Source organism: Pararge aegeria, chromosome 4 (genome assembly GCF_905163445.1).
Source record: "Pararge aegeria chromosome 4, ilParAegt1.1, whole genome shotgun sequence".
In the NCBI taxonomy this organism is placed as follows: Eukaryota; Metazoa; Arthropoda; class Insecta; order Lepidoptera; family Nymphalidae; genus Pararge; species Pararge aegeria.
Genome location: NC_053183.1, coordinates 14,883,690 through 14,907,165, shown reverse-complemented (window position 1 = coordinate 14,907,165; position 23,476 = coordinate 14,883,690). Strand labels below are relative to the sequence as shown.

Below are 23,476 nucleotides of genomic sequence, written 5' to 3'. Positions count from 1 at the left end.
TTATTTAATTGCATTGTGTCCGATAACAGTACAATAATGGTTGAATGAGGGTTCTGTACTGTATTTTACATCTACGAGGAAGATATTACAGTGCACAAGTGTGTGCGCAAACACAGATGGACTCTGTTCTCTCACTCTCATAGTTCGATGATCAGGTGCAGTAACACAGCGTAACGTGCTCTTCGAGGCACGATGGGGAATCACCCAATTTCCAAACTCCAAGCTGGTACTAAAATGGACAGTTGATATATCTCTATAAAAAACTAAGTGATGCAGTGTAGTGACGGCAGATCAGTATAGAGTTGTCACCACCCCTTCTCTTCTGCGGATTTCGTACGAGGCGGCTAAGGGAATACAACTCTGCTAGTACTACCATCTATTGCGGTCACCAATCCGTATTCCAAGCGCGATCATTATGGGCAAACCCTCCCGACGGGAGACTGTTATAAGCTACAGAATGACTACCTAATTGATTCAATAATCTTCACGGAACCTCGCCACTGGGAGGACGGTGGTTAGGGCGGACCCCTGCCGAAGATATACCCACGGTGTTCCAACCTGGTGGCTTGGCCGCGGGAACGCCTTCACACCAATCTGCGGCAGCCATTAAGTATCTATCTCAAATGTAAACATCATCACATCAATGGACGTCCACTATTGAACGTAGGTCTTTTGTAGGGATTTCTAAACTCCATGGTCTTGCGCCGCTTAGGTCTAGTCCAGCGGCCCTCTGCAACTCGTTTAATGTTTTCTGTCATAGGCACTTCTTGGTCGGTACGTAAAATAATAACTACCCACGGCCGAAGCAGACATTATAAATTCCCAAATTAGCCCTGCCAGGTATCGAACTCGGGACCTCCAACTTAAACCCACTGCGCTGCGCCTGGGAGGTCGTCAAATACCCTACCCATTGGTCAAATGGTCACAAATGTTTATTTTATGCGTAGGCGGTAGGTATCGATCGAAACTATTTCAATGGTGAACCTAGTTCACTGACCCCTACTGATTATCACTGAATAAGCTGCTGTCACTTTGTTTATGTCTCAAATTTATTGGCACCATTTACGTTGTGAAACACGAGCGACCAAGGTACTAATTTTAATTTTAATTTCTAAAAACATGAACTAAATACACCGTAACGGAGACCCTTCAAAATATGTAGACAAGATTTCAGCTGTCATTTGTTTAGGGGCAGCAGCAATAAGTAAAGGTCAGTGACCTATTTTTTCAACATTACCAAAATTTTTGAGCCAATTTTTTTAGGTATGAAAATTCTGCGCAGACGAAGTCGCCGGCATCTGCTAGCCTGGTCTGGGTAAGCTCATTAGGTATACTGGATCCAAGATATTAGCAGTAGGACGCGCTGTGGCTTGTGGCAAGCATTTTCCATACAGTCTCGATATAGTGCGGTTGACTCTTTAATTAATAAAGCTTCATGGCCTTTAAATCTTAACCTGTGATAATTATTGTACGTACTTTGTTAAAGCGCTGTACGCCGCATTGTGTGTTGGATCAAAAATTCTCATTTGTACGTGCCTTAACAAGTGCTTTACTATTCATATTAATAACAATTATTGTGTAAATGGTTTTATCTCGCTAGTTACTTACATAAAAGGTAAGTACCTACTTCTTAGTAATAATTACAATAACTTTACATAAATGATTTTTTACTTTTACACTTATCCTTCTTATTTAATAATACTGGTCATAGATTTAAAATTAAACCTAATAATTTTTCGGTTTGTCTGAGTCAGTCAGTACCTACCTAAATTTATCGTAAAGCCAAAATTATTGCTTATTTATTTATGTATTCATTGTTAGGTATACAGAATACAGTATACATATAACTGTTGTTTAATCGAAATATAAATACCTAATATTATTAAGTAGACTAAGTGTGTCCTAATAAAGGATATCTCAATCGATTTTGGTCCAAATCTGAAAGTGCCGGTAATTTTTTTTTCTATATTTCGTTAGAACATTTCATTTGGTAGAAAAAAATAATATTGTACAACTCAAATGAAAGCAAGATTAATAGTCCTACTTCGGTGTCCAAATAAAAATGTTTATGAGGACTTTTTTAACAAAATACAGCACACTTTTTTGCTTGCACTTTCACTTTTGGATCAAAAATATATTTGGAATTAACACTTATAATCTTCTGATATATTGGATTCCTATTTTTAATTCTATCTTATTTGTCTTTGGTTGTGTAACTCATGCGTTAATTCATTAGCTCTCAAACAACTAAATACCTGTAGCAATTTTTTTTATAACACTATAAATTAAACGTATTCTGAATGTAAGAAAACTTTGACAGCCTGGGTGAAGACACTAATATGAGAAAAAAATGGCACTTCTTCAATTTTAATAATTATAATGGGTATATAGCTATACACACTCAATCACATGCACTCACACATAAAAACACACACACACGCATACAAACACACAGTGGTGTGCGAAGTGCGCACACCACTTAAACACGGTATACACACCAAGATAGACAAAGGCTCAATCGTTTTTCATATTTTTTTTGTATGTCCACGGTGTAATAGAACTTGGAAATAAACTCCTTTATTATTTGAAAAGAACCTGAGCTAGATGCCAGTGTGCAGTGTTAACTGGGCTTGTTTTCGAATAATTTTCTGGAGATTTAAGCCATATCACATCTGATAACGCAGTTTAGAGTTTGGTATATCTATACGTTGACGGATTTATAAAAATAGGTAGGTATAAGTACATTCGAAATTTTTTGTTATTTAAATATTAATCAAATAATATGTTTCAAGGATGTCTATGTTCGATCATCATAATTTAATTATCTACTTACCTAATGTATCTTAATTACAAAACTTCCTGTTATTTCAGATTAAACTATGGATTATTTAAGTAGTTGGTGTAAGAGTACAAGGACTTTAGAGGGATACACTGCAGTCATAACTGGAGGAAATGCTGGCATAGGCAAAGAAACCGCTCTCGATTTGTTTAAAAGAGGTTTTTATATACGACTTTCCTGTTTTTGCCTGCCGTGTAGGTCGTAGCTACTAACATTTGCATCACGAGCTCTGTCCCAAAAATATCTACAACTCTTATGTATTTTTGGGACAGAGCTGCGGGCGCACTACTACTACTATACTTCTTCCCAAACAAGCCACAAAGCACAAAGGCGCATTCTGCCGCAAAGCAGCATTGTTGCAATGATGTGATCCTATCTGAGGGGTCTGTAAGTCGGTGTAATTACAGGCATATGAGGTTTAACACCTACGCCTCGGATTAAGGGTGGCACATTGTTTCTTGTATGGCTCTGGTTAAATATATATATATTTTTTTTTTTTTAAATAAATAAATAAATATACTACAAGACACATTTCGCTATCTAGCCCCAAAGTAAGCGTAGCTTTTGTTATGGGTACTAAGATAGCTGATGAATATTTTTATGAATATAATACACATAAATACTTATAATATACATATAAACACCCAGACACTGAAAAACATTCATGTTCATCGCACCAACATTTTTCCAGTTGTGGGAATCGAACCCACGGCCTTGGACGCGGAAAGCAGGGTCACTGCCCACTGCGCCACTCGGCTGTCAAATTGGTAGACCAAACAGATTATAATGGTTTTTTTAATGCGTCACAAAAAGTGCCGCCTTGTGTCCTTCAACCTGAGGTTAAAGTTGTTAATCTCATGTGCCTGTAATTTTATGTTTACGGATCTAATGCAGTTTTTTTTACACGGATTTAGTTTTAATTATACGGGTAAGGGATTACGGGATACGCGTGTAGAATACTAAACACCCATGACAAGTGAAACGCTGGGCTGGCTAATCATTTAAAAATGCACCTAATATACAAGTGCCGTAATCTAGATTGGTCATAACACATGAACCCAATCGTATCTGAACTTATACTTTCATATTCATTTTAATAGATAGAAAAGTTGTGGATTTATTATAGGTATCGGTATATATATATATATTTAAGATCAACAACTTTTGTATCTTTTTAAATGAATTTGAAAGAAACAGTAAACGTTCAGATCCGATTGGGTCATGAGTTATGAGTTATGACCAATCTAGATTTCGGCACTTGTATATTTGATACTACTATGATTAGTACAGAAGTTTGCATATAACTTAATGTAATGTAATGTTATTATTAATTAATAAAGTATCAATGGATGTAACTACTTTGTTTTTTCCCAGGTGCCCGTGTTATTTTAGCGTGCCGCAATTTAGCCAAGACCGAAAAGGCGAGAGAGGATATTCTAAAGCAAACCAATGATGAACATAAAGGGTCATTAGCTATAGAAAAGCTTGATCTGAGCAGTTTACAGTCAGTTCGTGAATGCGCTTCTCGCATATTGGCCAGCGAGTCTAAAATCAACATTCTTATAAACAACGCGGGTATAATGATGACTCCAAAGGCCACGACGGAGGATGGTTTCGAGATACACATTGGTACCAATCACTTTGGGCATGCTCTGTTCACATTGTTGTTATTACCACGAATATTAGAGAGCGCAACGCAAATTCCGGCAAGAATTGTAACTGTGGCATCTCTGGCGCACATACGTAAGTATCGTCCAAGATAACTATACAAACTCAATTTTTTTCTAACTTCAAAGTTCGAAATTCATTTTTTTCAAGATGGCCTAGTATGAGCACTTTTGAAACTTCAAGTCTGTCTGTTGGTAATGACTCTGCCACCGGTTCGGCAGGCAGATTCTGCTGAGAAGAAGCCGGCAAGAAACTCAGCAGCTACTCTTTCCCAACATCAACAATTTTCCTTTTTTGCATTTTAACATTCATTTTTCTATCTTGAGACAGATGAAAGCGGAGCCGGATGCTTCTAAGCAAGCTGTTATTAAGAAATTCATTAATTGTATAGTAACCTCGCTTTTATAAATTTTAACATATTCTTTAAGCTTATACATTGGTAGGCTTCTGTTATAATGTAAACCGCTTTTCATTACGTTTAAGTGTATTGTCGATCTGTTTAAAAATAAAATAAAACATGTGGGATAAAATAAATAAAAAAGAACAAAACCAGTCTACGTTTTCGTTATGTAAGTGTGTTTTAAATGGTTTTTTAACAATTTGAAAATAAATTTCATACTAAAGAGCAACAAAAAGGTTGTTTAGGCTTTACTTGAGGCAGGTAAGAAAGTGTTGTCTTTACAGTGAGACCTTATATTACGTACCTACCTCAATAATAACTACTACTTCCTTGATTTAGGGAAATCTTTGTAATACCATTGAACTGATCATAAGTGTCAATTTAAAATATACTCGTACATATTTACATTGCGACCATTTTTTGCGAGCAACCACATTATAACGAATTTTCAACGATAAAAAAAAAGTGTCAATACCTCTAATTAACGAATTTTGTCAACTAAAAACCTTGTCAACTATCAAAAACAATGTTGAGGTGAATAAAACTATTTTTTATATCTTTATATCAAATTTTAGACCATCTTTACCTCTATATAGTATTTATAACAAACTTTGATATACACAAAACTTATGATAAATATTTGTTCCCTTCCGTTTTGTTATATCAAGGTTGCTCTGTGACTTTCCTATAATTCATTAGTTACTTTGGTTACCTTTACCTTTACCGTTATACATGGTATGGTTAATTTATAACTCTTAGCGAAATTATTATATTATTAATTTATTCATTGGAAAATTGCTATCGAAAATCTGCTGCATTCAAAAAACGCATGATTTGACAGGGACAGTTCTGTATTCTTCCCAAATATTGACGACAGGACGACACCGGTTACCAACTGCAATAAAAGTTACTGAATATCCCTCATCATCATCATTTACAAACCATTAGCGAACCACTACAAGGCACGAGTTTCATGCATGTTTACTAATAACGATTTCCTTCGCTGTGTAAAACAATTAGTTTATACAAGTCTTAAATATGGATAGTTTTAAGTTTTGTGTAGCATAAGTCCTACTCGTATCGTAATTTAACTAAGACACACTAAAACCTTTCATGCTATAATTTTTCGGAGTACCTAAATGAATGCATAATTTGATCTTTTTTTTCCAGTCTCCAATTTTGATTTTGATGATGTGAATATTGAAAAAACGTTTTATCTGCCGGTGAAAGCGTACAGCAGAAGTAAAGCTGCAAACATAATGTTCTCTAGAGCTATACATTTAAAACTAAGAGTAAGTACTACCTTTGTAATGAATAACACAAATGAATACGAATCAATTTTCTCTGATGGGAGGCTTTGGCCGTGGCTAGTTACCGTCGTCGTACCGAGATTGCAGTCAACTTGCCCTACTTTGAACAAAAAAAAATTGTTGTCTGTAAAGTCGGCTCACTGACGATAGTTGAACGTAACAACGTCGTAAGAAAATACTGATGGAATGGTTGCATTTTTCAAAAGAAAATTTTAATTTTATTTGTTTGATAGATATTATCGTTGCTATAAACAATTGACACCACATTAACTTTTCACTGCACTTCATCCTTGCAGAAAACATGTAAATGTATTATTGTATAGAAGCTGTCCACGCGGACGCATCGCTCACTCAAGTAGGAGAGAGACAGTTGTCGAACGCGGAGGCCGACTGTGCCTCTTTGTCGCTCGTTCCGCGCTCTCGCTTGCACTTCAAGCCTAGAATGGAACGCCTCAGAGCGAGGTAACGCCGCATACGTCATGTTTTTTCGTGCGTGCAGCCGGCTCCATCGAATTATAAGGCGTTGTCACGTCAAAAAATCACACGTCAGTACGAAAACTGACGTGTCAGCCTCGCGTCTGACACGTCAGTTTTCGTACTTTTTGCAAATAATATCGTTACATACATACTCGACTATGCTATTGGAAATATAATGCAATTTAATTTTTATTTATTTCTTATTCAGGAGCATAACATACAAAATGTTAACACGTACAGTTTACACCCTGGAGTAGTGGCAACCGAACTGGGTAGGGATTTAGACAAAACTGTGTTTTATGGGACGACATGGCTCGTCTATAACGTCATCAAGTGGGTCATACGATCACCACGCAGCGGTGCCCAAACGACCATCTACTGTGCTGTTGACGAAGCTTGTGCCAACGAAAGTGGACTTTACTACGAGTAAGATTCATTATAAATACTTATCATGTACGGAACCCCAAGTCAGCTATAACAATTGTATGTCCGTGGTCCATCAATGACAAAATCAATACAAAACCCAATACTATTAATTGGCCGACGCGGATATCGAACCCAGGAACTCGTAATCTGCAGTCTAACAACTAGGAGCCGAGGAGAGCTAATAAAAAAAATATTAATAAGAAAATGACTCAATTATTGACTGAGACACAATTGCAATAGCATGCTATGGCCCAGTTCTCACCAAAATCCGATTTCCGATATGAATGCTGATCCTGTCAATGTACATTCACTGGATATGGCTGACGCGTATCATCATCGCTTTTTTTAGTTATCCTTAACGTAATTTAACCAAGTTATTGTAAGCTTTTTAACGTTGTAATCAATTAATTTAATTAATAAATTATTCCTTTTTATTTCATTTTATATTGTGTTGTATTATATTATTTTAATTAGTGTAATTGGGCTTAAATTCTAGTTTATTAATAATAAATAAATTAAAGAAATATATAGGGACTGGTGGTAAATTTTATGGTAAGCGGTTCCTGTACGCCGCGCCGCGCCGTTCTGATTTGATACACTATTCGGCCCGGGTCGAGCGGTTTTATTCCGATCATTATCATCTTTATCAACCAATTACTGCCCAACTAGAGGACACGGGTCTATTATCAGAATGTGAAGGGTTTAGGCCGTAGTCCACCAAGCTACCCCAATGCGGTAATCTTTGAGAAAATTATGGGGAACGCTGTCAGGCGTGCAGATTATCTTCACCGTAAAACCAAGTTATATTTATATGCATAAATAAACAAAATCCGATCATCAAAGTAGACTGACAAAATATATACCTCGTTTACTGGAAAATTTGATACGCGACCACAATATGATAATAAGATAGGCATCCACAATAAAATAAGGCTATTGAATACGTTGAAATGGATGGGGCAAATGTAAAGACCAAATTTTGCTCATGCTGGTTTTATTAGTGCTCGAAAGGCAAATGTCTGTCGCCCTATTATGTTATCTTCCATAGTGTCATCGCCATACAAAAGTTGCGAGGAGTTAACACACTGTGGTTGCCACATTATACATTTTGTATGAAGATGAAAAGTTGCTGGAACGCAACGAAACGCAACTTGTTGGAAATGTTTCTGAACCGGGTAACTATTTGCCTTCACTGGACGTTGGCTCCCCGAGACGTTCGAAGACGTACAAAGTAAATCTGCTAACACCCTACCCGTCCGTCCTATAACCTCGCACTAAGAGTGCAACCGTCATATACTGCCGCTACTTTAGGTTTAAAGTGAACTTTGTCGCACGCATTTTTGGTAAGTAGGTTAAATGTCAGCTCCCCTATTCAGTAACTTTTCTGGCAATACTTTCTTCTTCCTAAAGAGCCATCTTCTTTCGAAAGTCGGCGATCATTTAGGTTACTTGTATCTTTGATGCCGCGGCTTCGAATAAAGAACAAGTGCTGTTTCCAATGCATTGCCAAGATGTTCTCTCTTTGTATTTCCATGGTTTTTCAGCTAAGATGTTCTCTCGCCAGTCGCCTCACGCTTCGTTTTTCTTGGATCTTGCCCTGTATGATGTATGATGAATTGTAGTAGGTCGTATTATCGATTATTCATTATGTGGAAGAGATATTCAAGCTTTCTTTTCTTTACTAAATATAGGTTCTGTCTTACAGAAATCTACAACTTCTGGTTTGTTCTTTATGCGTCTTAGCACGGTTGCGTTTTTACATATTACTTACTTTTTGGCAACTGCTGCACGCAGTTGTGTAGTCCAACGTCAGCTCTGTTATTAAGTAATATCTCTGGCATTGGCTAAACGGTGGAAATCTACTTACAAAATTGGCGATGAGTGGGTATACAATTACTGCTTATGACAAATAACGCATTCTGTAGGTAACCAACAGGTTATCAAGTTGTTGTAAAAAGTCTTGCATCATGCTAAAGGTTACATACAAGGAAAGATTAAGTAAATTATATTTTTTTGTTTGCCTTATCTAATCCATCAGCGGTGATAGCCTAGTAGTTAGGACTTCGGCTTTACCTTCCGGGGGGCTGAGTTCGAATGTGAATATAATCCATACGTACTAATGTAATAAATATGAAAAAGTGTCTGTTTCTTAGTTAAATATCTTCGGTTCAAACGTTGAACTGATCTTGATGAAATTTGGCACGCATATAACTTGCATCGTGGAGAGAGACAAAGGATAAAAGCTATCACCGGGATTAAAAAAAAAAAAAATAATAACGTTTATTCCGTGGCACAGCACGCATCCGCCGAGTTCTAATCCCAGCACGCATCTCTAACTTTACAAAGTTATGTGCGCTTTAAGGAATTGAAATAACACTTGCTTCAACGGTGAAGGAAAACGTCGTGAGGAAACCGGCATGCTTGAGATTTCCCCATAATGTTTCCAAAGGCGTGTGGAGTCCACCAATCGGTAGGTACGAGTATTAGGCCAGCGTATTTTTGTAAGCATGGGGATGGAATAGCTCATTTGTTAAATAGCGAGTGCTCTTCCATCCCCGTAGAACAACTGTGAAAATAGTGGATAAGATTAGGTATAAAAGGAGAACAATAAAAAATTATGGGAAGGCGACCCATGACCCGTAGTGGGCCATTTATGGGTGATACTTATGATGATACTTATTCTAGTCAAACAATAGTTAATAACGTTTTAAGGCATAATACTTACTTTTTAAATGAAGCAAATGTATGGGTAATGTAATTAAGATTTAATCATCTGCCAAAGTATCAAAAAACTTTTTGCGTTCAAGATTTGAATACAAAATTTAAACAAGGTTTTTTCTGTATTCCTCGTATAGTAGTAAAGAAGCAGAATATCAACAAATACCTAGCTTTTATGAGGTATTTATTTATCTTACGCGTTTTTTTTTCAACAAACGTTACACACCAACGAGTCCACCAACCAATTCCTGAGTAGAGCAAAAAGTTGTTGGGTATTTCATGTTCATTAAGCGTATATTGTGGTGATAGCCCAGTCGGTAGGAGCTCAACTTACCTTACGGGGGGCCGAGTTCGAATCCCAGCATGCACCTCTAACTTTTCTAAGTTATGTGCGTTTTAAGTAATTAAATATCAATAATATCATAGGAATAATTTTTCGCTATCTGAAAATAAAAGCTTTAATTTGTAACATTAAATGTTTGTTTCGACGTAACATAGTAACAAATCATAGAGAAACTGTTGAGGAGATATCTACAGTTTCTCTATGATTTGTTTATGTTAATATTGTATATAATGTTAATGATTAAAATAATTATGTTAAACCCCACGTTATTTTTCATTTCAGCAACTGTGGTGTTTCCCGAAAATACTGGCAATGCAGAAGTGACGTATCTGCTCTGAGACTTTGGGACTTGACTCTTGAGAAACTAGACATGCAAGATCCGTTCGCGGCCAAATGATGCACATTATGTAAATGTTATTTTAAAATATAATAAAATATATGTTAATTTAGGTAATATATGTATTTTCATTTATGTTCTAAATACCTGTTGGATTGACTTTAATACGGCATCTTGGATACTGGTTTTCTTTTAATACCTATCTCGTAGGTCGGTCGGCTAGTAGGTCAAGTGATTGGGTATAATATTATTGTTACTCGTCTTAGTTTATTGCTAAGGTCAAAACCAAAGAATCCATCTCTCATCTCCGTCTGCGATCGCAAATTCCAAACAAAGCTCAAAACGCTTTGGATTTTTATTTTTGTTGTTTTTGTTGTTCATAGAGTGGTATTGTAATAAAATATAATTGTTCATCTTTACTCAGTATCCCACTAGCTCTGTTATTAACAGGACATATTTAAGCACAGCTAGCTTGGGCAGAAGATAAATGGATTTGAAGATTGTACGCACTGACATGGGATACAATTTATGTGTCCACCTGCCCCATAAGAACGGCATCAGGGAATGGGAGAAGCTCACCCCGCCATTTATTAATAAAACACCCATTCTCGGCGGCGATCGATTGTGCACAACTTTTAGCGGTCCATCGCTCCAGAACAGATTTCCTTTTTTTATATGTACGCATGTTGTCATAAATTTTCAAGGGTTAAAATAATAATTCACCATGACATTTTGCAGATATGAAAAACAAAACTTTTTTAATGAATATCACGTATATTCTTCTAACATTGTCCCTTTCAGTTTCACAATAGTATTTAAATGTTTAGTACGATATCCATTGGGATCGTGTCGTAAAGCTTTTTTGTGCTTGAACGCCCCCGTGGACGGTTTCTCGCAGAAGAACATAGACGGTATCCCACAATTCTCGGTAGCGAGCAAACCGCTCCTACGTATACCGCCGCAACGATCTTCCAACTTCGTGAAGTTACCCGGACATTTGAAGTCCCAGTTTATTTCCATTTGTGGTAATCTTTCTCCTGCGAATCAACATTTTTTCAATGTTCGAAATGTAAATTCCGGGCACCTACTTACAATGAAAGTGACAGAAAAGTTACTTATATCTGTAATGGAAAACTGTCCCTAGTTTTCCATTAGATTTATCACATTTTTTTTTCAAAGATCGAAATGTAAATTCCAGGCACCTTCTTAAAATGAAAATGTTTAGAACAGTCTAACTTATTATATATGTAATGGAAAACTAGGGACATTTATATCCTTTACCAGTTGAAAAGGAAGAATATGATGAGAGTAGAATGAACAACAAGAATAGGAGACACAGAGTACGACTCTTGAATTAATTAAATTTTTATAATTGGCTTTATGACCATAACAACTATTGCAGCAACACAAACAATTATAACGAGAAGAGAGATAAATTCTAAAAATTACAATGCATATTGCGTTGTTGTGGTCATTAGAATTGTGCAAATGATCATGATCATAACGTCAAGTTTTTGTCTGGTTTGAGGCTTTGGCCGTGGGTAGTTACCACACTACCGATAAAGACGTGCCGTTAAGCGATTTAGTTCCAATGCAATATCGCGTAGAAACCGATTAGGGGTAAACTACCAAACTCCCTAACTAGTGGAATGTAAAAAAATATATAAATTAAATTAATGTGTCCACCTACCAAAACACGGAAACAGCGAATAAGTAAAGTGTATCCCCGTTTATTATTTGGATATTATTTCTCAGCTCGGAGTGTTTATAAAGCTGTGGGAGAAGATACAATTTTATGCTTTCCCCGAGGAGAAAAATGATTCAATGCTAGCCGTGTTGGAAGGTATCGACATGTAGCGGTCTCCACATTACATAACTAGGTGGCGCCACAAAAATCCTGCATAGCGCTAGCGAAGTGTTCACGAAGAATGCCTATATATATATATCGTGCTCAGGGACCTCTGTCCCTGAACTTCCTGTTTTTACGGTGGAGCGTATCACCAGACAAATAACACTTACCAAAAAGTGTCCGATAGTGATATCGTTGGAACAAATCACTAAATCCGAGGAAGGCGAAGTCACCAGGCGTCTTATGCTGGTCGACCTGTTTGAACACCTCGCGAATATACTCCGCTTCCTCCTTCGTATCCAAGATCGCAAGGTGTCCGCCCGCTAAGTAACAAGTTGAATGTGCCACGTGCCATTTCTGTGGTTCTATGTGTGCTTGGTAGCATGTGCTGTTAGGGCCTAGCTTCCATCCTAAAAAGATTGTAAAGCAGTTTATTTTTATAACTTTGACTTGATATAAAAGGTTTACCTTCTCAAAATGTTCGCTCTTTTGGTAATTACGTACGTCTGTCTGTCTGTGTCCGTCTGTATTTCTTGAACCGTGATTGTTGGACAGTTGAAATTTACATAGAGTATTTCTGTTGCCGCTATAACAACAAATACTTAAAAACCGAATACAAAAAATATTTAAGGCTCCTATACTATCATATAAGATTTTATGGCTTGATTTTGCTAGATACCGATTGCGTCTACCTAGACGGTAGGTAGACGCTTGCAACATTCACAGAATATTTAGTTAAATATTAATTTTAAGACATAATTACATTGAAATAAGTTTAATCCATAAAACTAACTTGATTTTTTTATAGATAATTGCACAGAAACCTACGTTCGCGAGTTCGACTCGAACTTGGCGGATTTTTCAAAATTCAAAATTCATTTATTTCAAGTAGGCCTAATACAAGCACTTTTGAAACGTCAAGTCTGTCCGTGTGTAGTGACTCTACCCCCGATTCGGAAGGCAGATTCTACCGAGAAGAAGCCGGCAAGAAACTCAGCAGTTGCTCTTTTCCAACATCAAAAATCAAAAATGAAGTACTTACTTACTTTGTTATCATATAATGAAGTACTTACGAGAATCGAAGGTATCGCAATCAGGGTAGTAAACAACATTGGAAGCCTTTATTTTGCAGGCAAATGGTAGAGTGTTTGAGCACGGATGTACAAAAAGCTTTCCATTGCGGCGCATCGCTACACATCGACCTCCACTGTGCAGCGGCTGTTTTAGTTCCCATAGCAATTCTAGGATCGTATCCTGCAAACTGTTCCCTGTAATCATTATATTATGTTTAAAAACGAACCCAAAATCTTCAGATGGCACATTGGACTTCCTTTTCCTGTTTTTCCCTGTAGGTACCTAAATATACTTAATCACTAGATCATACTAAACTTAATCTGATTGCGTGATTAGCTACTAATAACTCCAGGCGTTGCGTGTTATTTCATTAGAGTTAAAACTCTTCAACAGCTTAAACTGAGCTGAGTTGTATTGAACAGCCAAGAGGTAAGTTAGTTTAGAGGTTAATATTTTATACAAAAGTAATTTGTTTACTCTTAATAATACAACTATTTGCCAGTGTTTGCTGACTGTAGGTATGTAAGTTTAGTGATGCGATTTCATAATTTATATATACAACGTGTAACAGAATTACGAAATAAGTAATATTGAAGGATGCATAAGTATATTTCATAAGAAATTACTCTGTAAAAATATTAAATCAAAAGAAATATATTTATTTTTCCATACAAACGAATACAAAACATTATATGTGTTTACTTATGACAATCCTATTGAAGATAAAAGACCGACACGCACATAGTACCGACGCGTACTTAATAAAGTGACAGGAGTCACATGATTTTACTTTTGCATGTGATGTTAAGGCTGTCTGATTTCTTTCAGTAAATAGTACCTATGGCAGTGTTTTACTCAAAAACTATTAGGTTCTCGGTTTCACAGTTATTATAGGCTTTAAAGGTACAAAAACCTCCTCTAAACACTACGAAATATTACTTCGGTTTTAACTTTCACGTTGTATATATCACTATTTAAATTTTTTTGTCCTCGCGTCACACTTTTAACGGGGTTTTCCTTCTTTAGATCCAAAAGGACAATTACGAGTAATTACGTCAGTTACCTAAACTTGGTACCATACAATCAGATATCAAGAAGACATTGCTGCATAGTATCCAAAGAAGGAAGTATACATCAAGAAACATACATCAACGAAATAACACAACGCATTGGAAATAAGTTGTGGCGGCCTTATTGCTAACAAGCGATCTCGTGTGTCGCGAGTGACATGTGGGTTATGGGTTTATTGTGCTCTTGAACGCTGACGCACAGAATAAATTACGCTAAGAAGTTCAAAGGAATTGATTGCATTTCAGATTACTGCCAACTACCATCTATACATACAAATAAGTGAAGAAGTGCCTGTCCTTCGATCAACACCGCTAATCGATAATATATAATGGAAACTGGATGTTAATGAACTTATCTATCTCGTTAGTCTAGTGGTTAGCATATTGAACTACGAATCATGAGGAATAATACTTTTATTGATCCCTTGACTGCAAATTCACTGGGCGGTAAGTTATGCAGTCAAAGATGGTAACGGGCTAACCGGTTAGGGAGTATGACCCATACCCCTAATCGGTTTCTATTCTACATATGATCTAACGCTACGTATTTGTTACGGTCTATCACATCATCCCGGAAAAGGCACAGTTCTGGGAAAGAGCTAAAGCGTGATTCTGTTATATCGTCTTGTTATTTGTTATTAATGGGGAAATAGGGATTCAATAAGTTAAAACTAACTGCGAATAGTTCAGCGGACGAAGCCATCTGCACTTCTGTATGGATGTTTGTGGCTCAATCACGTCAAAACGGCACAACGGATTTAGATGAAATTTGGCATGCATGTAGTCTTTGTCATGGAAAAGAACATGGGCTACCTTTAATCCCGATTCCTTAAGAAGGAGTTCAATGAATAATAGAGAATTGTTAATGAGCGAAGCGTTAGACCGAATTCTGAAATCCAAGCAAATGAAGTCGAGGGCAGAAGCAACCGACCGATTTGACGGCCGATTGGCGCAGCGGGCAGCGACCCTGCTTTCTGAATCCAAGGCCGTGGGTTCGATTCCCACTACTGGAAAATGTTCGGTGATGAGCATGAATGTTTTTCAGTGTCTGGGTGTTTATATGTATATTATAAGTATTTATGTATATTATACAAAAAAAATATTCATCAGTCATCTTAGTACCCATAACACAAGCTAAGCTTACTTTGGAGCTAGATGGCAATGTGTGTATTGTAGTAGTATATTTATTTATTAAGTATTGAATAAATGTTTCAGTTTCTTTCTTTATAGCCTGTTTGCCTGTTTATTTTCATCATTCATTATCATGATTCAAATCAACAAACTTTTGGATATTATTCTTTTATTTCATTAAAAGGGGCGGCCTGTCTCGATGGCCTAGGGCGGTGAATCTTTAAATTCGCCACTGTGTAACGTCATTAGGTATTCTATTTAAAGCCTTAAAGTTATTATGAGGTAAGCAAGCCTGCGTAGGCGGGTTTCTTTCTTATTCAATATGTACATAGTATTTTAACGACGTGCGGAGACGGCAGATCAGAATACAGTTGTCACCCTCACCACCCCTCTTTCCGCGGCAGTCGTACCTACGAGGCAACCAAATGAATATAACGGAGAACGGGTAGCGTCCTCTGTGCTACTGGCATCCAGTGGTCCTAACCTGTCGGTCTAGTAGGTGTGGTGACAACGGGCAAAATATCTTGTTGTGAGAGGCCTTTTATATAGTAGCTTACTTCAGTAGTAGCCTTTTGTGACAGAGCACCTCCGTTAAGCACCATTGCTGCAATGATGGATATCAAATCAAATCAAATACATTTTATTGTAGGTACACCAAAGACAAAGATATAAAAAAAAAAAACTGAAAAAATGAAAGAAAGAAAGAAAATGTATAATGAAGTTAAGAAGAAGGGTTAGGGTGTAGGTACACAAATTAATACTTAAATAATAAACATATATTACAAAAATTGATAAATAATAATAAATAAAATAATATATACTTGTATGTCATAAAGAAGCCAGAAAAAACTGACTTTAAAAACAAGCTGAAAAGGGGAAAAAGTCAATTAAAAGGAAATGATAAATAAATACACATACGTCTTATGATAGATATCTGATTGGTCCATCAATAATTTGATGGATATATTATATGTAAATTTATTTATATTTTATATTTATTGTCTTTATCCCTTAATTGTGTGCAATAAAGAATTTATCTATCTATATATATCTATAAATATATGAACTATAAAGAAAAAACTAGCAGCAGATTTTATAGGCTATTGCTGACTAGTATTTTTAGTAAAACCGTTACCAACCGGTAGTGATAAATAGCATAGAATACTTATAATAAAGAACTGGAAACATAATACTAGGCACGGCATGATTTAGTTATTTTGAAATACTTACTAATATCTATTATAAACAAAATATATTACGACAATAAACACATCGCCATCTAGCCCAAAAATTAGCGTAGCTTGTGTTAAGTTAGGTACTAAGATGACTGATGAATATTTTGTATGAATAATATATCTACCCAAATACTTCTAATATAAAGATAAACACCCAGACACTGAAAAACATTTATGTTCATCACACAAACATTTTTCCAGTTGTAATCGAAATTGGAATCGAACCCACGGCCTTGGACGGCCAAACAGTCGGCCGTCAAAAAAAATTCAAAAAATATTAAATATCTATTCCAAAAAAAATCTAATAACTATGTGCATCGTACGAGTATTAGTTTCTCATAAGGCGCCTTACCTTTGATTGTTATAAATGTTCTTTCAGAGTACAAATCGTGTATGCCGACGTAAACTCCTTCATATTTCGTCAATATCGGAGCGATGAGCAGCGGGATACTGTCAGCCTCGTCCAGGTTAGCTGGGACGAATAATTCAGTACCCTCCGCCTCACAGCGTATGCGGGATTGGTACCAGTTTACCGCTTCAGGATGCAGTTTGTAGAACGCGCCGAAAGCCTTCTCATAGCGATAGTCGTCGCGAAACTCCGGACGTTTTGACTCTGTTACCATTACGTTTAGCATTTAGATACCTGTGTGCTGAGTGCTGTACGCTCGCAAACGAGGTCGTTTTCGAACACTGTAACTTCAAAGCAAAATGTACTTAATGTATTTGTTTTATTAATTTGCCACATACGCTACCTGTAGAAGTTAGAATGAATCTTGAGCTGTAAAACAAGTTTCCATTTTGCTCTGACGTTATAATATATAGATATTCGAATCGAACTTTCGATTAGGAGCCTACAAACATTTAACTTAGGGTAGGTACTGAATGACTACTGCCCATAAAAGTTAAGTATCGTATCTAATTAGAATTTAGGTATACGAAAATTCTTAAGATTTTTCCAAGAACTATAAACATTGTTGACCTAATATTCGATGACTACCATGTGAAGCAATACTTACGTATGGAACCTATTAGCGTAAAATTATTATATTATTATAGGATAAAATAATTGTAAGGTAAAAAAAATATATCAGATCCCTTGGTAAAATAACGTATTGATGCGGTATCGAAGTCGAAGGGAGCGAAGTCAAAGCTCAAAAACTATGTAACTGTCCCATAACATTCTCCTCGGTTTCACCCACGTGAACTAAAGGTCGGTGCATAATGTTATAATGGTCATGACTTCCTGTTATACCTTACTCATAGATCTCTCCCATATATCCAGAGATATATCTCTTAAACTATGCGACCAAATGGCATCCTGTGAAAGGCAAGGTACATACTTCTGGTTATCTTCATAAGTTGATAGAAATTGACTCTTTTTTGTAAGGATTAATATTTTATACTTAAAAACACATTTCTCCGACAAAGGCTCATGTCTGATGGTCAAAGTCAAAGTCAAATATTTCTTTATACGAATCATTACATATAAAATATGATATAGCAGTGAGTTGATGGCGATAACTAAATTCGTCAATTTAAAACTAAAGCTACGAGGGTTCCAAACGCGCCCTGGTCTAAGAAGCCCACAACAAACTTAGCCGATGAAAAAGCAGCCTCAACAATATTCATTTATGGGAAGCTTACCAATGACGATACATCATCCGACGATTCATCCTGGAGACCCTGTAGTGGGCCGGTAATGGGAACCGGCCCACTACAGGGTCTCCAGGTCTCCTCTCAGAACGAGGCTGGTTTAGGCAGTAGTCAACCATATAAGTGCGAATATGCGATATGAAGTCCACCAGACTTCACACGCTTTCAAGACCATTATGGAGAAATCTCAGGTATGAAGGTTTCCTCACAATGTTTTCCTTGACCGTTATTTTAAAGCAACTGTTATTTTAAATCTTAAAACGCGCATGACTTAGAAAACTTAGGAGGTCCGTGCCGGGGTTCGAACTCGGCACCTCGAAAGTGAAACCGTAGTCCCGACCACTAGGCTATAGCCGCTTCATCATGACGATATCACTCACCTATAAATGCGATTAGCAATGAAATAACACATATACGAAGTTCTATATACAAATCCTTTTGCATTATCAGTCATTGCTGTTCACATGTTTTCGTATGCACACAACCAATATCTCAAACAAACTTGACGATTTTATCAACACAGAAAGAAATAATTGCAAACACCGGAAAATTTTACGGACTTTGTGACGCAGAAATATGAAACACGCTAATTAATTTCCGAGAAATTTTATTTCCGTTTAAAACCTACTCAATATACCTATGTCGTAAATAAACTCTGGTATATAATAAAAGATCGTTTCTATATACATTTTAATTTAAACAGATATTTTGCATGACTATTGCAGAATTCGATTTATTATGATTACAGTGTTACTAAATGATATAAATGTGATAGAGCTTTGAAAAGTAATCGGAAAAAATATTCCTTAAAATCTCATCACATGCATATTATTATACAAGCATCAAATATTTGACCACAATTCGATTGAGTATGAAATACAAGATTGTAACAACACTTAATTAAATGCTGCATTTTATAGTAAAGCTTCTACCTAAGTTACACTTTCATAATACTTCAAAATCCATATACATATATATACAAACTGCATCTCAACAGTAAATTAAAAAACAAACAACAAAAAATAATCAGGTATAACAGAAATGGTGACTAGGGATATAAAAATTTCCTAAAAATTTCATATGAAGCATTAATTATACCCCAACTTAAAAATGCTCGGGATATATTAAGTAATGCCCCATGATAGAAATTCGCAAACTTGGATCCTCTCTTTCTAAGAATGTAGTTGAATTCATAAATAAGTGTTCGATGAGGTCCTCCGAGTTCACACTGCATAGCTATCTTTATGACATTCAAGGGGTAAAATAATGTGCTAAGAAAAGCTCCAATAGATGCACCAGCAATAAAATTTTGTATGCTTTCATAAAGCATGTTTTCTTGATTAGGTAAACGTATGCGTACTTCATCTCTAATAATGAAGAACATGGCATTTGATGGTCCATTTCTCAATAGGATAGGCACAAGTCCTCTATAAAACTCTTTTATTCCATAGTATTTAGCAATGTGACTTGACGCGTGGGCTGTGTTTTTGAACTGATTATGATATTTGGGATGTATCAGCAAAGTTTGCAGTCTTTCAAATGGCATTAGGGTTGCTTCAAAGCAACCAGCAACTACTCCTGCTATAGTTTTGGCAGCATAGGGATTAATTTTGTACTCTAGGAGGGGCTGAAGGCATTCATCATAGACTCCAAACATGAGCGACATTGACATTGATCTCTGTAGTAAAGGTGGAAGCATACCACGGTACAGGTATCCCATACCTTCTTTCTGTAGTTGGTGCAATGCAAATGTCGCTTCGACTCCATGCATCATCTGAAATTAAATATAAAAAATAACATCATAGTAATATGAATTTGATTTCGTAAATTTAGAATAGCTAAAGTGGCATAGGGTGAGCCACATAACTTTAAGAACCAATGGTTATTGTGGTCCCAAGGTGCTGGAGAGACTGCTCATAAAGTGGACAGGTGACATAAAACAAGTTGCAGGAAGTCACAATATAAGACGCACAAAACAGCAGTGAATAAAATCCCTACAACAGTCCTATGTCCAGCAGTGGAAGTCCAATGGTTGAGATGATGCCAACATCATAATGTGAAACTCAATCACACATTGACAACTGAACAGATTGGAATAAATACTGGCTTGCATATAGGCTATTTTAAGCATACAAAGCTATTTCTTCCAGGAATATTATTGAGTTCAACTGTAAAACTGGAATACCACACCAGCAGTAATTGGTGTTATAGTGGTATCTAACTTTATAGCTATTTTATTTTATTTCACTACAAGTTAGCCTTTGACTGCAATCTCATGATGGTGTGATTATGTAGTCTAAGCTAACCTGTTAGGTCCATGGCAGTTATATTAAACCTATACCCCTAAACAGTTTCTACACGACATTGTACTGGAACACTAAATCCTGTAGCTGAAAATCTTTGTTGGCAGGGTGGTAACAAGTAATAGCCAAACCCTTCTACCAGACAAATTAAGTGAGAGTGTATGATGGTCATAATAAAAAAAACCTGACTACTTTGTCACAAACTTACCACAAACTTTTGTGGTTGGCTCTTCTTAGACCAAGGAACCCTGCTAGGCTTAGGTTTCAGTTAACTAATGAAGAATTTTTGAACAAAAAGATGTTTTGAATTTTCTTTTTAGTATTTTGAAATCCAGTAGCACGCACGGGTATAACACTTGTAAAGGATAAGGTAAAAAGCAAAATGTTTAACCTGTCTAAATATAAGTTTGTTCAAAGGGTAGCTGATGAGAATATTGCAGAAAGCTGCACCACCTCCGCATGCAAACTCCCTCCAATGCTGTGGTAAACTGTTGACACTGACTGGCACAGCCATGCTGCCTTCATTCAGGCAACTCCTGTCTAATAGCTGACGCTCTGACATCCTCTGCCCATCACATGGCATAATTTATCCAACCCACCATCTGAAATATGGAAAAATTTAAAAGAGTAAATAATGAGATGCCAATTTGGTTATACTAAGCCGAAATAAACTTTTAATGGTGGATCTTTTGTTTTGTAGTACACAAACAACACTAGCTTTCAGATAAGTTAGTTATTTTAAACAAAAGAACAACCTTTGCAAGAGTAGGCGCAAGGGATCATTAATACTTCAATAGTATTACAAGGCCATTTAATGCTTAATTATTTTCTGAGAAACCCTAACCAATAATATAACCTAATTTTAACTGACCAAAACAAAAACACTTAAATCGAATACTTTCTGCCGATAACTTCAATCGTATTAAGATTCTAGGAATACGTGATAAATGTTTGTTACCTTTCCTAATTAGTGATAGTGTTACGTGTAGCATGGAATTTTTAAACCTCTGCCAAAGCCATTTTCATGGCTATATCAATACACACAGGTTCAAAGTTTATAGAAAATTGTTTATTACATCATTTGCAAAGACAAGAAATATAATTTTTTCAGTTATTAGACTTTGGTTAAGTTTAATGAAATTAACTTTTCAAGAACTCCCTTGAGCGAGAATAAAATGTCATATTGACGTACAGCTGACAGTCGCAATAGGTACACAATGTTTGACATAAGAAAAAACCTTTAGAAATAGCTTGTCTTCAACGTATATAATCGTTCATTAATCTTCAAAGTTAATAATTAATGCCAGAAGCAAATATTTAACAATAAATCATTTTTGTCTAATCTTAATAACAATAACAAAATTTGGCCACAAGTCGCTCGACGACCGCTGTCACTTATTTAAAGCGAACAATATATTGAATTATGAAAATGATCTTAGAATGACATAAGGCGGTGTTTTTGGCAATGACACTTTTTAAATAGCTGTGGAAGTCTGTCAACATGACAGTTGAGTGTTGACACTTGTTCACGCTGTTTTTGATTCTCAAGGAGGTTCGGCGGGAAACTTCGTACATGGCGGACGCGGTTTTTTCAAATTTTTCTTTGATTTTATTGTAAACTCGTCTTGAAAAGGATTTGGTGTTGTTTATATTGAACTGTAACTTGGCCTGTCAATTTGTGCACACGTGTTAGTGAGATTCCGGTGTAATTTCGGTGTTTTATGTGAATTTACACAGCAGCAGAAATAGTTGTCATTGGTGATATTCGTATAAATCTAACCGTATTTGGTGTTGGTTAAATATTTATTATGTGTCTGTAGTTATAGTGTTTCCAGTAAAATGGATCTAGATACACCTCCTGAGCCGCCCGACCCGGGGGCATCAGCCTCGTCTCGCAAACGACAAGGAGAGGATACCAACGTATATGCGGCCAAAAAAACTATAACTGATCCTACTCAGGTAAACCCATCCGTTCAAAGCCTTTACATACATCCTTCCTTCACCGAAGGCGCCAAGTCATACTCTGACGATGATAATGGGCCTTTTATCGTCCAAGTCTCACGGGAAGTGGAGGACCCTTCCTCTGGAGCGTCATTACGGGCTATAAATTTCGGTCAATTCTTGCACAAACACAAAATTGGTTCAATTATCCACGACGGCGTCAAAAATATAGGCCGCAACAAAATTACTGTAGAGTTTACTTCTGCCCAAGCTGCCAACAACTTTCTGGTTAGTCCAGTTTTAAAGTTATGCAAATATAGAGCTATAATTCCCACATACAACATAACCAGAATGGGGCTGGTGAAAGGAGTTCCCGTGGACTGGTCGATGGACGAGCTTGTTGATTCGCTAGAGCTCCCGCCTGGCTGTGGTGAGGTTCTGAAATCAAGGCGACTGAACAGAAAATCTGTCACAGAGGGTGTCATCACTTGGGTGCCTACCCAATCTGTTGTCCTAACCTTCAGGGGGCAAATGCTTCCTGCTAAGGTATATTCATACCACACCTCACTGCCAGTTGAAACATATAAACTTCCAACAATACAGTGCCAGAACTGCTGCCGTTTTGGCCACATTAAAACAATCTGCAGATCTAAGCCCAGATGCTACAGATGTGCTCAGCCCCATACAGGTGACTCATGTTTG

General features: G+C 36.6%; 2 protein-coding genes across 7 annotated transcripts; one reads left to right on the top strand and one right to left on the bottom strand.

Moving 5' to 3' along the window:
- The first annotated feature begins 874 nt into the window (after nucleotides 1-874).
- LOC120637745 (retinol dehydrogenase 11-like) lies at nucleotides 875-10,626 on the top strand. 5 transcript variants are annotated; one of them, XM_039909728.1, is made up of 7 exons: nucleotides 1,232-1,315; nucleotides 2,559-2,729; nucleotides 2,872-2,997; nucleotides 4,214-4,582; nucleotides 6,078-6,199; nucleotides 6,903-7,120; nucleotides 10,464-10,626. In XM_039909728.1, the coding sequence occupies exons 3-7, from the start codon at nucleotides 2,880-2,882 to the stop codon at nucleotides 10,576-10,578; spliced, it is 942 nt and encodes a 313-aa protein (XP_039765662.1). In that variant the 5' UTR covers nucleotides 1,232-1,315; nucleotides 2,559-2,729; nucleotides 2,872-2,879; the 3' UTR covers nucleotides 10,579-10,626. The 5 variants fall into 5 exon arrangements, with proteins under 5 accessions (XP_039765666.1, XP_039765664.1, XP_039765662.1 ...); XM_039909732.1 differs by lacking the exons at nucleotides 1,232-1,315; nucleotides 2,559-2,729 and adding an exon at nucleotides 875-1,089; XM_039909730.1 differs by lacking the exons at nucleotides 1,232-1,315; nucleotides 2,559-2,729 and adding an exon at nucleotides 1,100-1,210.
- Nucleotides 10,627-11,258: 632 nt separating this feature from the next.
- Nucleotides 11,259-22,064, bottom strand: LOC120637744. Of its 2 annotated transcripts, XM_039909726.1 has the most exons (7): nucleotides 21,792-22,064; nucleotides 21,225-21,435; nucleotides 19,635-20,304; nucleotides 17,230-17,490; nucleotides 13,441-13,635; nucleotides 12,538-12,777; nucleotides 11,259-11,555 (listed from the first exon to the last, which is right to left on the bottom strand). In XM_039909726.1, exons 2-7 carry the CDS (start codon nucleotides 21,414-21,416, stop codon nucleotides 11,287-11,289), a joined length of 1,827 nt encoding a protein of 608 aa, XP_039765660.1. In that variant the 5' UTR covers nucleotides 21,417-21,435; nucleotides 21,792-22,064; the 3' UTR covers nucleotides 11,259-11,286. The 2 variants fall into 2 exon arrangements, with proteins under 2 accessions (XP_039765660.1, XP_039765659.1); XM_039909725.1 differs by lacking the exons at nucleotides 19,635-20,304; nucleotides 21,225-21,435; nucleotides 21,792-22,064 and adding an exon at nucleotides 18,911-19,536.
- Nucleotides 22,065-23,476: the final 1,412 nt, after the last annotated feature.